General features: G+C 39.2%; 1 protein-coding gene across 5 annotated transcripts in view; it reads right to left on the bottom strand.

The window, feature by feature from the left end:
* ints8 (integrator complex subunit 8) overlaps positions 1 to 16,483 on the bottom strand; it is a 79,164-nt gene that overhangs the window by 28,151 nt on the left and 34,530 nt on the right. For all 5 annotated transcript variants that reach the window (XR_007247330.2, XR_007247329.2, XM_048528848.2 and 2 more), the window contains exons 8-15: positions 12,401 to 12,508; positions 10,535 to 10,690; positions 9,159 to 9,259; positions 8,040 to 8,181; positions 5,745 to 5,815; positions 4,106 to 4,281; positions 1,925 to 2,058; positions 1,704 to 1,814 (exon numbers count right to left, since the gene is read on the bottom strand). Coding sequence is in view for 3 of the 5 variants with exons in the window: in XM_048528848.2 (XP_048384805.1) it covers positions 1,704 to 1,814; positions 1,925 to 2,058; positions 4,106 to 4,281; positions 5,745 to 5,815; positions 8,040 to 8,181; positions 9,159 to 9,259; positions 10,535 to 10,690; positions 12,401 to 12,508 (999 nt within the window). In the remaining 2 variants the exon portion in view is untranslated. The remainder of the gene's footprint in view (positions 1 to 1,703; positions 1,815 to 1,924; positions 2,059 to 4,105; positions 4,282 to 5,744; positions 5,816 to 8,039; positions 8,182 to 9,158; positions 9,260 to 10,534; positions 10,691 to 12,400; positions 12,509 to 16,483) is intronic.

Below are 16,483 nucleotides of genomic sequence, written 5' to 3'. Positions count from 1 at the left end.
TGCATTTTGACAAATCAATGTGGCTTTTGAGTTGCAAAGGAGGGGTGCTGAGCTCAATCCTGACACTAGGTCAGGATGTCATGTGACACAGAGGTTATTTTACAATGAGGAAATCAATCATGGATCCAAATTTAAATGCACCCTGCTTTCTGAATCCATCTTTATGGTGAGTTGAAAGCTCAAAAAAAATGAGCTCAGAAATATCATGGATGTTGTCACTTTCACCAAAAGAATCCATTGGTACATTCAATTATCATTTTGAAGGTAGGCCTTATTTCAACTTCAGCTTTCTTGTAAAACCAGCCTCAAAGTGTTTCTACTTTCTCCATTAGCCACCTGAAAAATGCGGTGAAATATCAATTAGTGATTTGGATGTGGTGGTGGGCTTCTCATTTAAACATTCATATTCCATAATACTTGAGACAACCTGATGACGTTGTATCATCACCCCAACGTTTATCATGCTGCAATACATTCTTGGGTTGACAAACTTACAGACATAAAGTCCAGTCTCTACAAGACAATAACAAAGGCAGTTGCATTTGGCTAGTTATTTCCTGCACCGGGTCTTGAGCTGAATGACAATACTATTGAATGTCACATAGATAATTCTGTTGGAGGCAACTCTGGGCTGTAATTCTTTGGCTGGTCAGTTATTAGGACATTTCCTGTGATGTGTGAACGTGACGGTGATGACAGCTCCATTTGGAGTGGGACATTATAAAGACTCCATAAATTCATAAATCATAGATGCAAATCATGAATTATTGGGGACTGGGAAAGAGGATGAGGCTGTAAACATTCAAAATTGTGGCATAAGTTTGCTCAATTTTGTTTTGCATTCATACTTCAGTTTGAGATTTTATTCTTAAGGACATGTAGTGGAAATGTTAGTGCTGGCATCTCAACATTTTGCTACAGTGTGATTATGGTGGGGTGATTATGATGGGAAGATTATGGTGCAATAGCAATGTCATCAGACTAACCGCCCAAAGGCCCAGGCTAACGGCCTGGGGAGGGAGGCTTAAAATCCTACCATGACAGATCGTGGAATTTAAATTTGAGTTACAAATCTGGAATTTAAAGATACTTGCAGTATTGGTGATCATGCCAGCTATCATCAATTGCTGTAAAAACCCATTCAGTTCATTTATGTATTATGTCTAATTCCAGAACCACACCAATGTAGTTAACCACACGCTAAAATGGCCTAGCAAACCATTCACTTGAAGGGCAATTAGGGAAGGGCAACAAAAGCTAATCTCCACTCCATGACAGATATAATTTTTTGGATGAAATTCAATGATAAAGTTTCCATGTCATGACTGTCAAATGTAGGTCTAGTATTTTTTCCAACATGGAAAGCTTCCAGAATTCTAATTGAAACTGTTACAATACTGATAACTATGAAAGTGATTTCATGTCCTATTTTTGTTTATCACCAAGAACAATTGTTAAAAAAATTTCAATTCTTTAAAAATAAATCCAAAAATGTTGCCTTAACTCACCTTGGAAAATGTGGATTGAAACAGACAAATTGCACAAGGTCTTCAAAAATAAATTTAAGCGTCACAGAAGATAAATGCATGAATGAAAATATCATTGCAAAGCAAAAGCACCAAGAACTTTTTTTTTGGATCTTCTCTGAGTAACAGACTAAGTTCGAGCTATTTCAGTGCTTGAAAGCTGTGTTCAAGACTAACCTTAATTGCAATGCAATGCAGACCTTTAGCCATCAAGATATAAACCAAATCCCTGGTCAGGTTATCCTTGATGCCAAGAATAACTCCACCATAAACTGTTGGTACTTCCCACTGAAACACAAATAATTTTGTGTAAATGCTACAGGATAAATATTGTAAGTCAAATGTTGTAAAGTAGTTAGAACAGACTAACACCACTTTGGAAAATCTCAATTACTGGCCTTGTTAGAAACGGTCCAGAATTGCCGATCTGATGTCATTCCATGAAGCTCAATCAGAATTTGTCGAATTCTCCCCGGGTCAACTGTTAGGATGAGCTGGTGTTCAAGCTGACCAATATTGACACTGGCTGATGCTAGAAAATGTAATTACATGCAAAGTTAACACACTAAAATCACAAGTTTCACAAGTTTGAAAGACTTAGTTTGTACCATAACATTTTTATAATATCCTTAAATACAGAATTGACAATGATTTTGGGTAAATAAATTTGACTTATCACTCTCCTCCAATAACTTGCTTTCCCTTATACCCATCTCCAGTTTTAAAAGGACTCAAAATTTGCTTACAACTCAAACACTTCCTTATACTGCTTGGGCCCCAACAAGCACATTCCCAAACACACAAACTCCTCCCCCACGACTGTCACTTGTTGACTAACTCCTCTCAGAACCAACTTCACACCCCCACCCACCATGATCCAAACTGACATGCCTCTGCCAATGTAGTTTGAGGAAGGGTCACTAGGCACGAAACGTTAACTGTTTTTTTCCTTCTCAGGTACTGACAGAGCTGCTGCGCTGTTCCAGCAACTTTGTTTTTGTACCCTAAATATTCATTTACTTACTTACTTGGCACAGTGGCATTATGCCCTCTTGCATCCTACCTAGATGGCATGTAAGACCAGCACATCCACCACCATGTAAGCCACGTCTTCTCAGACCCTGGGATGAAGTCCATCAGGACGGGGGTCTTGGTGGGATTCAGATATGCTTCAGTTATACAGGCATTGATAAGACCACATCTCAAATCTTGTATGCAGTTTTGGTCGTCTTATTTAAAAAAAGGATGTAATTACATTGGAAGTGATTCAGAAGAGGTTTACTAGGCACCTAAATATTTGACAGAAAGGGCTTGCTTTCACTGCAGTTTACAAGAGTGACTGATAGCTTGGTTGAAGTTCTTAAAATGGCGTTGACCAGGTAAACATATAAATGATGTTTCTTCTTGTAGGTGACTCCCCAGCTGGTGGGATACTATAAAAATTAGGCAGTCCTTTTAGAAAGAGATGAGGAAATCATTTTTTTCTTAGAGTTGTACAACTTTGGAACTCTGCCTCAGAAGGCAATGGAGCTAGGGTCATTGAATATTTTAAAGGGGGACAGATAGATTATTGTTAGGCAAGGGAACCAAAGGTTACAGGCTATAGGAGTGTGAAACTTGAAATACAAACAGATCAGCCCTGGTCTTATTGAATGGCAGTGTAGACTTTAAAAGGCCAAACGTTTATTTCAGCTCCTAATTTGTTAAATGTCACTCTGTGCTTTGTGTCTAGCTTTTGGTCAACACCATATCTAGTCTAACTGAACCAAACTGGTTGAATGAAAAATCAGCCAATGGGAGAGGAAAATCAAGGGCTTATGGCATCAGAAGTGACAGAGATATAGAATCATGCAGATGTACAGCACAGAAGCAGACTCTTCGGTCCAACTCATCCCTGCTGACCAGATATCCTAAATTAATCTAGTTCCATTTGACAGCATTTGGCAGATATTCCTCTAAACCCTTCCTATTTTTATACCCATCCAGATGCCTTTTAAGTGTTGTAGTTGTACCAACCTTCACCACTTCTTCTGGTAGCTCATTCAATACACACACCACCCTCTGCTTGGAAGAATTGCCTCTGAGCTCCCTTTTAAATCTTGCCCCTCTCACTTTAAACCTGTGCCCTCTAGTTTCTGACAACCCCACCGCAGGGAAAATACCTTATCTATTTACCCTATCCACGCACCTCATGATTTTATAAACCTCTATGTAGTCACCCCTCAGCCTTCGACATGCCAGGGAAAACACCGCCAGCCTATTTAGACTCCCTGTAGCTTAAATCCTCTAACCCTGGCAACATCCTTGTTAATCTTGTTAGGGTTAGAAATGAAGCCCTTATTTTCTAAAACGGCAACAAATACATTGTGAGTGCAAATGAAGAACAGCAAAGATAGAGTGGTGCAGCATGAGTGGAAATCGAAGGGCAGTCAGAGCAAGGGAAATTACATTGTCATGTGGAAGAAATATACTGCTACACTGACCAGTTCAACAGCTCAAAACATTTGAAGATATAAACTAAAACATTAATTACAGTTTTTGGTATATCTATTTGGTAGGAAGTGCTATATCAGACTTACCAGGTATATCATAGAAAACTGTCAATGGCTTGGCTGAAATATTAAGGCGAGGTGATCGCTTTCTTATTTGATCAAGCAGTAGTTTTCGTTCTTCATCGTTTAACAGTTTCATGCACATATCATGCGAGGAAATCATGAAAACAAACTGAGGGTCATCTAAACTTTGGCACAAATTCCTATACAAGTATCAAAAGTCAATGAATGAATACTTAAGAGCTGCATGACATTTGCTGCCAAATACTATTCTAACTCTTTACCCTACATAATAAACGCTCATCACATTGCAAAAATCAGGTCCGTCTAAGAGTTCAATATATCCCATATATTGGCAAGAATCATTTGGCACCTTCCTGTAAAAGCTTTGGAACAGAAAACACTGCCATACAGTCCGGACATAGGTAGGGAAATACAGACAATGGAAGACAGTTCGCTAAATATTAGGACCAGAGCAGTTTGAAATAAAAACAAGGATGTACACAAATTCACACAAGTTTTACTTAAATGGGACCAGCAATTGATAATAATTTTTTTAAATTAACTAAACTTTTAGAATGGTCAAAGCAAATAGATTTACCAAATATCTCCTTTTTGAGACCAGCAGTGTTGGATCTTCATATGGAGTATCAGAAACACGGCCTGATGTTATATCAGCTACTGCCCAAAATGGATTTTTACAGCATGTACACGCTGTTTAAAAGTATCTAAAAGATAGCATGGAATTAGGGAGCATTTGGGAACATGCAGTGAGGTGCAGGTTAATATCGCTCTGGGTTTCAGGAGCCACAGTTGCAGCTACACTCAAGGAACACCAGGCAGAAAAAGGAACTTCTCAACAACATTGGGAAAAGAAAAACAAAAATGCAAAGCACAGCGGGTCTGAGAGTGGTTGTCAGGGTATAGAGTTAAAGTAACACAGCATGGGAACAGGCCCTTTGGCCCGAACTGGTCCATGCTGACCACGGTGTCCACTCAGCCTATTCTAATTGTCCGCATTTGGTCCCTATCCCTCTAAACCCTTCCCATCTATCTACCTATCCGAATGTTTTCTTAAACTTTGATACTGTACCTGCTCGGCCACCTTCTCCGGCAGCCCAATCCATACACGCACCACTTTCTGCATGAAGATGTTGCCCCTCAGGTCCTTCTTAAATCAATCCCCTTTCACCTTAAACCTATGACTGCCAGTTTTCAATTCCTCATCGCTGGGAAAAAGGCTATAATAATTCATCCTATGACCCTCATGATTTTATACACCACATTTTGGGGTAGTGAATTCTATTATTCAGGACTCTTTGAAATAAGTAATGTCTTCTGATCTTGGTTTTAAGTCTGCTACCCCTTATCCCAATACTATGACGTCTCATTCCAGTTTGTCTCAAGAGGAAACTTCCTGTTTTTCTACATCCTCTCTAAATCTACTACTAGCAGGCTTTTAATTCTAGACGTATTCACTTAGCTGAATGCAAATTTCCCAGCTTGTGTGATGGGAGTTGGTCATTCACACATACATTTCGACTATTCATCCATTAACTTAAAGACTACGCCCAAAGCTTCCAGATTTTCAATTTGAGGTTAGAGAAGACAGAAATTAGACAAATGGAAAATTGTGAAGTACATTTTAAAAGAAGTGTATATTTACTTTAAGAAAGCAGCCATCCTTTGTTTAGATTCTTCTGAAGCTTTATCCAGATTTAATGAACATGCACATGTCTACAATACAAAATATAATTTTACTATAATGATTATCTAGATTATGAAAATGTTATACACTTGTCTTAAACAGTAATTATATTATTTAATTAGAATACATTATTTGTTTAGCTGAACACTTGATTGAACTATGAGAAAGGAACCAACATTCGTGTAACTTCGACTCCTCTAAAGGAAAGGAATAATTGATTTTGCTCTATATTTCAAAAAATATTCAGTAATAAGAGTTTTGACAGGGGTGTTTAAAATCATGAACTGTTTCATTTGATTGAAACAGTTTTTCTTTCTAAGTACAAAAGAATCAGGTACTGGAGGACATAGCTCAATATGATTGGCAAAATAAACAAAGATGACAAATACACTTTTTCAAAAACAGCATGCTATGATCTGAAACGTACTATTTGCAGAGGTGATGAAAGTAGCTTGAACAACTTGTAAAAAGGAGTTGGTTCGGTGGCTCAGTGGTTAGCACTGCTGCCTCACAGTGACTGGGACCTGGGTTCAGTTCCAGCCTCGGGCAACCGTTAATGTGGAATTTACACCTTCTCCCCACGGCTGCTTGGGTTTCCTCCGGGTGCTCTGGTTTCCTCCCACAGGCCACAAGATATGCAGGTGAGGTGGACTGGCCATGTTAAATTGCCTGCAGTGTTCAGGGATACGTAGCTGAGGTGGGTTACGGGGGATGGATCTGGGTAGGATGCTCCAAGGGTCAGCGTGGGCTTGTTGGGCCCAAGGGCTTGTTTCCACACCGTAGGGATTTGATGATTTCTATGAAATACACGGAGGGAATTCTTTTGCAGGACAATGTATGAGCAGAAAAATACAGACTGCTGTGGCTGGTTCATTAGTTTGTAGATGATCATGTTACCCAGAAGGATAATGAAACAAAATGCAGCCTCTGATGAAGCGCTATTGCGTTTTCCCACTTGTTATTTAAACCCTGGGATCTGCTGGAGTTGATTACCTCATTTCCAGTTTTTCTTTGCAGTGGTAGGTATACAGGGTCTAATTCTACGTGTTTATTGATGGCCTTCTTGGTGGAGAACCAGGCTTCCAAAAATTCCCGTACTTGTCCCTGGATCCTGACGTCATCCCAATCGAACTGGCGGCTCTTCTTGTATGCGCATGGAGAGGAGTGAGTATTGGTTGTCTTTTTGTTGCTAGTTGGTGTTCAACGTATTCTCATCGCCAGTTTCCTTCCTATCTGTTGCAGTCCTTGCATGGAAACTTGTGTATTACATTGGTTCCGTCCACTGTGGGTAAGGGGTCTTTGGTTCTTGTTAGCAGTTGGCATAGGGTTGATGTAGCTTTGTGTGCTACTCTGAAGTCCAGTGGCCGTAGGAGTATTGTGGTCAGTTCAGACGTGTTCTTGATGTATGGTAATATGACTAGTGGGTCCGGCGTACCGTATCTTCCTGTTGTTGTTTGTGTGACAGGCATAGTTGGGCTAAGCTATCTGGGTATCCGTTTTTTCTGCAATATTTGGTGGAGGTATTCTTCTTCTGTACCAGTTCCACACAAGGACTGCGACAGACATTACATCGGAAAGACAGGAAGGAAACTGGCCACAAGAATACATGAATGCCAACTAGCAACAAAAAGACATGACCAATACTCACTCGTCTCCATACACACAGACAAGGAGAACCTCCAGTTCAATTGGGACAAGCCTAATGCAGACAAGCATGGGAATTTCTACAAACCTGGTTCTCCACCATAAAGGTCATCAAAAAATACAGAATTAGAACCTATATACACATCACTGCAAAGATAAACTGTAAATAAGGATTTCAACTTCAACAGACAGCAGAGTTTAGATAACAAGCAAGAAAATGCAACAATGCTTCATTGGAGGCTGCACTGATGTTACCCAGCAGGGTAACATAACGTCTGCAAACTAACAAACCAGCTCAGCAAGCAAACCAACCGCAGCATCCTCAACCGTAGCCACAAATCTACTCAAGAACCTTAAACAAATACAGACTATTTGAGAGTTCACCCGAACATTCAGCAAAGGCATGAGACCGAAAAAAAATGCCGAAGCACAGGAGGGCTCTGGTTCCATGGCATCATTCTAAATCTTTGCGGTGAGAAGGGAGGCATAGAGCACAAACAAAATTGCTAAGTAATGTTTCAACTTTAACCATTATTAAAATCAAGGTCTGCATTTTAACAGTCTACTCAAGTTTCAAAAAAACAGCTAAATGGTCACTTGTGGCCTTACTTCTAATAAAAAGTCAATTCTTTCTTTGGTTGGTTTCAGCAGCAGTTGGTGGAATCTTACTCCTATCACTTGTTGCTCCAGAACATTCCGAACAGTGTTGCATGCACAGACTTTAAAACAAATTTCTTCTAAATTTCTATCCCTGTAACACAAGGGAAAGAAACTGACACCAGATGTATCTTTTCATTCTCTAGATGTATTAATAAACACTGTCTAGTCGATAGGTGGTTGATAAACCAGTACTGGTCAGCAAAGTACTCGAGGCATTCATAAAATCACTGAATTAAAGATTATTACATCCTAGAACGCAGTGTCAACCTATCGTCCTGTTTTTACAACATACTAGCTGATCTCCCGTGGCATGATCAAAATTAAGGATATGGAAGGGAGCAGCAATAATTAAAGTTCTCCGCGCTAACTAGACAAGATTTAGCATGCATCAGCTACTTGGGTAGACAGACTGATAGCTGATCTTTTGCAGGTTCTGCCTCACAACTGAACTGGTCAGATCAGGTCAGGTCATGTACTGCCTTGAGTCAGTACTTGCCTGAAAACGGGGTCAAATTAAGTGGGTCATACACAATAAAGCAGGTCAGATTTAGAGTTCCAGAAGGCTGGAAAAGATTGGAAACTATGAAAAGATCGGAGACTTCCTGTATGCTCTGATGGTGATTAAAAGGTGCCCATGTAGAAAAAAATTATTGAATCAAATGTATCACAGGATTTTGTTTGAATTACTGACATTATGCTTTTATTTCACATTTCAAAATGGTGATTGCCTGCACACTTTATATTTGATATACAAACCGTCCCATATTTTTGGAACGATTTCTTAAGGCCTTAAAGGTTAATTTGATTTGCAATGCCTAAAATGGCAGCTTTGTTGAGAGGGAACATGAGTACTTTTCTTAGCTTCTAGTTCATATTATATTTGTATGTCTGATGCTAATACTGGGTGCAAACTGAATTCTGTTCCCCAGTGCTCATGTCCTGCAGGCCAGTAAGCATACAAGTTGACTGCTTCTCTCTCCTTCTCCCATGCCAAGACAAATAATAATTGTTGTGCAAGCCAACATCGGTACTATTTCTGAACACAGACGAAGCTGCAAACATTCTTACCCATTTTGAGCCATTTGGTAAAGCTCTCTCAGGACAGACTGCCTGAAGTGCGACAACAAGCTTAAAGTTATGTTGTCTTCAAGAAAAATCTCAATTAATCCCTGTAAAATTTAAAGAAGAACGATTTAACAAGCACTATGTTTTACTACATTTCTTCTATATAACACACAATGGAAAGTGAACGGAAATCTATTGCTTAATGGATCTTAATTCAGAATTGTGAAAGGAAATTAGTACAAAGCAGGAGGATTGATCAGCATTTGCTGAATAAATAAAATTGAGCTTTTATTATAAAACGATAATTACTCCACAATTCTAACATCTTTACTTGAAAACTGATTGCATATTTGTGCCAGCAGACACACATCCCATCAAAAGGATACATTCTATTTGTTAGTGCATAGTGGTATGGCATTTGAATAGTAATCCAGTGGTCTGCCACCACAGTTACTAGAATTTAAATTCAATGAATAAATCTATATATAAAGTGATCATCGACTGTCTTAAAAACATACATTGTTCACTAAAGTCTATAAAAAGGGAAGGAATTGGTCTTTCTTATTTGGTTGGCTACATATGACTTCAGACCCACAATGATGTGGTTCACTCTTAAATATCCTCCAAATGACCCAGTAAGCCATTCAGTTCAAGGAGAATTAGAGATGGGCAACAAATGCTGGTTTCACTAGCGACGTCTCAACCATTTTTGGAATGTAATTTATGAATTGCTAATAGGGAACACATGGCAGACCGAACAGCTATCTTTAGATCAACTACTGCATGTAATGAAGTAAATTTCTGAATCTAGCTTTACTTTACAGAACTAAACATAGTCTTATCATGGCATGTAGAACCAGTATCAAATTTGGGATGGCAAAGACAGAGGAGGCAGTCACAGTCACGTTAATTTCAAACCTATCTTTCACTGTGTCATTCTCTCACTCGTTTTATTTTATGGTTTTTCAATGCATATAATTGCGCATACAGCAAGAGGGCAACACACATAATGCAAGTTAGAAGAGGATTAATTTAGATATGGAAGAATTTGTAAAGATTTTGTTGTGTATTTATTTTCATACTTGAACTAGGCAACAGCTCCAAGGTCAGTCAGAGAACAGAGGATTACACCAGTGGGCAAAAAAATTGGTTCCAGCCACTGCCTCCAGTAACGAAGTATATGAAAGCTAGAGTCATATTTTAAGGTTGCTATTATGCATATTCCATAAAGGTCAATGAGAAACTTTGCTCTTGATAGTTAGACATGTTAGAGCACATGAATGCATTAATTTTACAACAGTATTGTAGCAGCAAGTTACTTCATTGACAGTGCATTAAAATAAAAAGAAAAATGTCACATTACACAGCTACAACTATACCTGATAGTTACTGGATTTAATGCAGTGGTGAACCCGACCATATGTTGTCAGTTGCAGTTCATTTGTATCAGATGGTGTTGTTAACACTGCACAAGCCTGGCAGTAACCATCTAATCTCCTCTGGTCAATTCGACAGTGAACAGGGTCAGGTCCAATCTACAAAGATTTTTTTTTAAGAAAGTGAAACACATCAAAAGCAAACAAAGTCATATTGCTTCTTGAAAACAAAAAATATATAGACTTTTTCTTCAATTTATTTCAACCTCCACAGCTCTCTCCCAGCACAAATAATTCCCTTACGTCTATGCTGCTCTTGCATGGAAGTGTAATCTACAAATAGCACCCACAAGCATCACTAGTACTGTACTCTGGTTGACTAACTTCTCTGTTTAGAAATATGCCATATAGGTAGACAAAGATCAAAATAGTAACTTTCTAGAACCAAGAGCGTATCACAATATTCACTTCGATTTCTTAGTTGACAGAACAAGACACGAATGCTACAATAAACTTTGATCTCCATCAAAACACAGTTATTGGGCTACTAATGATAGAAAACGAATGTTAGCGTTTCCCATCATTACTCCACTGCAACTGATAGCAGTTCTTGCACATGTGCAACTAATATGGAAATCCAGGAGAGGCTGTTAGTAATTCTACACACATGCAGAGGGGGAGCTGCTGAGCTTCTGTTGGCAGTCAGGTATATTAATATAGCAGATAAGTTGTTGGTCTGGTAATCAGCAGCTGGAAAATTTCAATTTTATTCATTAAATAAGACTGGAATTAAAGACATGCATCAATAACGGAATGCTGAAAAACCCATCTGACTCATTAACGTCTTTTAGAGAAAGAAATCTGCTAGATTTACTGTCTTGCCCTTATGTGACTCCAGTTCTCCAAAGTGGTCAACGCTTAACTGTCCCAGTAAGGCACTCAGTTTTAATCAACACAGTGGCTTGTCACTATCTTTTTCAGGACAATCCAAGACGTGTCATCAAGATCAGGTATTGCCAGTAACATCCACATCCGGTCAATTCATTTTAAAACATTTAAAATGATCAAACTTGCAAGAACCTAACACTCTACAGTGAAACGAGAAAGCCTTGAAATGTTACAGCTTGTTGTAATGAGATGTAGCTGAGTACTTAGTCCAGAACTAATGCTGAATAGCCTTATTCAAGCTGAAAAACTCAATTTTACATATGCTGAATACTCAATTTCTCCTTTGAGATAATAAATTTTTGAAATATATTTTTCTAGAAAATGTATATTTTTGTCTACTAACAACTCTATTAATCACATGTATGTTCAAATAATTTATCAGTAAAAATTTAAAATTATAATTGGAGGAATTCTGTGGTTCTAAACTTCCTTCTCGATGTCTGTAAGAATGCTTCATGGTGATTTGCTGCTTACTTTGTTTAATTGCATCACTGCTGATGGATGGTTGAGCTTGCCTCAGCTTGTCATTAATAAACTAATGTTGGAAAAGGATTTCTGCCATGTAGAAATTGCTAAATCTTTCATAGTAGATTGGTCGAGCATTTCACTTCTACTCTGCAGAAGAGAAAATCCAGTCTATAAGAATTCAGTTGGAAATTTCAGTAAATCAAGACAGTGAATGAAGCAGCAATATAAACGCACAGGATTCTGGGATTAATTCCTGATCTGTACTTTACAAGCTCAGCTAAAGATTCAGTCCTTATGAAAAAGCATTTCTCGGCAGGAGAGAATATGATCATATTTAGCTTTGATTGTCTTCTGTTGTGCCTGTAAATGTCATGGTTTGTGAGTATGAATATTGTACTAGAGAAAGTAACAGTTACATAGTAATAAATGGCAATGACCTATTTTGCAGTGTACCTTTGAGAGCAGTTCACTGGTTTTGAATAAGTGTTCCTTTGCTTTCTCATAGGCTGTGGGGTTTGAAGATCCTTGACTGAAGAATACTGTACCCAGATCATAACAAACCTATAATTTAAAAAAAAGGTGGCAAATTTAAACACTCTTTCAATTGCTGTTGTAAAGAACATATACATGCTTTGAATTTACTGACATGTTAGTATAAATGTTCAGACACAATTGTAGAATCACTTAGGTAAAACATAATTGCATTTAAAAATGACTATGCATAAGCTAATGTACAAATATTACCAGAAACTATGAGTTAAATCTTTCCTAATTAGTATATAAAATGTATGCAAATTAAGTATATTTGCTCTGAGTAGAGGTCTTTGCTCCATGATTAGAGACCATGGTTGAAAACTGTAATAACAAAGTATTTGCAATAGTACATTCACATCTGCAGTGTTAACTGGAATACATAATGTCTGGAATATGTAATTGAATGGAGTTCTAATTGGTCATATGGTTCGTGTAAAAATGCAACACACTTGCACATGATCAAATCGTAAACTTTATTTAGTTCTTGAAATCTCAAAAGGCTAAACCTGCACTGAAGCAATATTTAAACACCAATACAATCTTCTCACAACTAACTTAAAAGCAAAAATACTGTGATGCAGGAAATCTGAAATGAAAACAATGCATTCTTGTTTTTGTTTTGTTTTTACTTTTGAAAGCAGCAATTTAGCGTCCAGCTCAGGTACAACAAAAAATTAGAATGGTAGTGTAGGTCGGTGATAGGGTATGTGTTGGGATGAGGTAACAGAAACATGGTTCATGTTTATTGCTGTCAAATGTGAAAAGAATATGCATTGAAGCATGGGGTTATGGAATGGGAACTTGGGCTGACTGAGATTTGAACGTGAACTATTTGGTTCTTGCAGTGTTGATAGGAGAAACATGATATTGCAGGTTAGTGAAATAACATACTTTGATGGGAAGAAAAGGGGTGCGTTATACTACTTGGCAGGTAATTGGCTGAATAGGATAGAGAACTAAAAAGGGTCTGGAAGAAGTACAGACATACAAGTCACTAAAGCAGTGATGCAGATTAGTAAGACCAGTAAAAAAAAGCGATGAGGTTCATTTCTCAAAGGGCAGAATTGAAGAACAGAACATTTATTTTAGTCTTGTAGAAAACTTTGGTTAGTTCACATTTAGAACACTGTGAAGATTTCTGGACTTCATATTACGAAAAGGAAACGAGCACATTGGAGGTGGTCAAAAAAAAATTACTACGATGATTGAACAATGAAAAGATTTAATTATCAGGAAACACTAAACAAGTTGGGGTACTTTTCTTTCGACTGAGAGGTGATCTTAACATAAAGATCTTTAAAATAATGAAAGGATTTGATACGGTACAGATTGAGATTTTCCCAACTGCAGGCATAAACTAAAGACCATACAATAAGCAATTTAAGAAAAAGTTCTTTATCCAGAGTTTTGCTGAACTTGCATTGAAGCATTTAAAGGGAGGCTAAATAAGCAAATGAGAGAGAAAGGGACAGAGGTTATGCTGATGAATTTAAATGAAGAAGGGTGGGAGGAGGTTAGCGTGAAGTATGAATATTGGCATAGACCTGTTAGGATGAATAGTCTGTTTCAGTGCCAGTAAGCACATAGCAAATGCACAGAGAACAATAAGTTAAAGACAGGAAATACAAGGGCAAGGAAGGAATGAATGAGAACCTACAGAAAGTACGGTGGACACGGGAAGTCTTTTAAGAGCAAGAGGTCATAATCTCAGGAGAAAAAAGATAGCAGATTTAGAACAGACAGTAGGAGAAATCATTTCTCTCACAAATTGTGAATCCATGGAATTCACTACCTCAAGCAGAGTGGATGCCAGAACAGAGTAAATTTAAGGAGGAGATAGAATTAGTAATTTATTCATCAGTAGTGCCTTGAAGAGTTATGGACAGTAGGCAGAAAAATGAAAGGTGAGGCCAAGATGAGATCAGCAATGATTGTATCGAAAAGCAGAGCAGGCTTGAGGGGATGAGTTGCCTACTCCTGCTCCTATTTCATGTGTTTGGGGACACATGGGCCATGGTATGGAAGATGACAGATGAAAAGCAATACTCCAGAAGAAAAACTTAGTCATAAATATACAGCACAGAAATAGGCTCTTCGGTCCAACTTGTCCATGCTGACCAGATATCCTAAATTAATCTAGTCCCATACTCCCGCATTTGGCCTATTTCCATCTAAACCAGTCCTATTCATATTCTCAAGACATGAAGGTGTAGAGCTGGACGAACACAGCAGGCCAAGCAGGAGAGGAGCAGGAAAGCTGATGTTTTGGCCCTAGACCCTGCTTCAGAAATGGGGGCGGGGAAGGGAGTTCTAAAATAAACAGGGAGAGAGGGAGAGGTGGAGAGAAGATAGATACAGGAGGACACAGATTGGTTGCAGGGAAAAGTGCTGGGTGTGGTGGCACTGGAGGGCAGCGTGGAGTGGACAAGGGAGTCACACAGAGTGTGGTCCCACTGGAAAGCAGAGAAGGGTGGTGAGGGAAAAATGTCTTTGGTGGTGGAGTCGGATTGCAGATGGCAGAAGTGTCAAAGGATAATGCGCTGGAACCAGAGGTTGGTGGGGTGGTATGTGAGGACAAGGGGGATTCTATTTTGGTTGTTATTGCATGGAGGGGGTGAGAGGGATGAGCTGCTGGAAATGTGGGAGGCATGGTCAAGGGCGTTCTCACCAACTGTGTTGGGGGTGGGGGGGGGGGAGGAGGAAGTTGCAGTGCTTGAAAAATGAGGACATCAGAGATGGTTGGCAGTGGAATGCTTCATCCAGGGAGCAGATGCAGCAGAGGCGAAGGACTTGGGAATAGGGGATGGCATTTTTGCAGTAAGGTGGGTGGGAGGAGGTGTATTCTAGGTAGCTGTGGGAGTCGATGAGCTTGAAATGGATATCGGTTTCCAGGTGGTTGCCAGAGATGGAAACAAAGGGGTCCAGGAAGGAGACAGAGGTATCAGAGATGGTCCAGGTGAGCTTAAGGTTGGAGTGGAAAGTGTTGGTGAAGTGGATAAACTGTTTGGGCTCCTCATGGGATCAGGAGGCGGTACCAATACAGTCAATGTAACGGAGGCAGAGGTGGGGTTTAGGGCCAGTGTAGCTACGGAAGTCGGATTGTTCCGTGTAACTTACAAAGAGGCAGGCATAGCTTGGGCTCATGCGGATACCCATGGCCACCCCCTTTGTCTGTCGGAAGTGCGAATCATATTCATATTCTCATCCAGATGCCTTTTAAATGTTGTAATTGTTCCAGTCTCCACCACTTCCTCTGACAGCTCATTCCATACAAGCACCACCTTCTACTTGAGGTTGCCCCTTAGATCCCTTTTAAATCTTCCCCTCTTACCTTAAACCTATGCCCTCTAGTTTTGGACTCCCCCAACTCCAGGGAACAGACATTGTCACTTTACCCTATCTATGTCCCTCATGATTTTATAAGCCTCTATTAAAGGTCACTCCTCAGCCTCGACACTCAGAGGAAACAGTCCAAGTCTAGTCAGTGTCTCCCTATAGCTCAAACCCTCCAACCCTAGCAACATCCTTGTAAATCTTTTCTGAATTCTTTCAAGTTTAACAACATCCTTCCTATAGCAGGTAGGTCAGAACTACACGTAGTTTTCCATCAGCGGTCTAACCAATGTCCTGTACAGCTGCAACATGACCTCCCAACTCTTATACTCAATGCACTGACGTAGAAAGGCAAGCGTACCAAACACCTTCTTCGTTATCCTGTCTCCCTGTGACTCCACTTTCAAGGAACTTAAGAAGAAACTCTGGGATGGGCCTGAAAAAACTGTGAATTAGTTATCTGGCACAGTGGTCAACACATGGCTGGAATGAACAAATGGCTGTGCCATTATATACTCCTTTGAAACTTTCTTAGTTCAACAGCTCCCCAGTAGACTTACTCAATTCTCAATGCAGGATAGTATTTACGATGCAGAATCAGAATCAATGTCCCAGTACTACAAACTTAATTAGGAGGAAATTCTATGTTTACTACTTATTCAGTCCACT

The sequence above is a fragment of the Stegostoma tigrinum genome, chromosome 5 (genome assembly GCF_030684315.1).
Source record: "Stegostoma tigrinum isolate sSteTig4 chromosome 5, sSteTig4.hap1, whole genome shotgun sequence".
NCBI lineage: Eukaryota > Metazoa > Chordata > Chondrichthyes > Orectolobiformes > Stegostomatidae > Stegostoma > Stegostoma tigrinum.
This window is presented reverse-complemented; position numbering and strand designations above follow the sequence as displayed.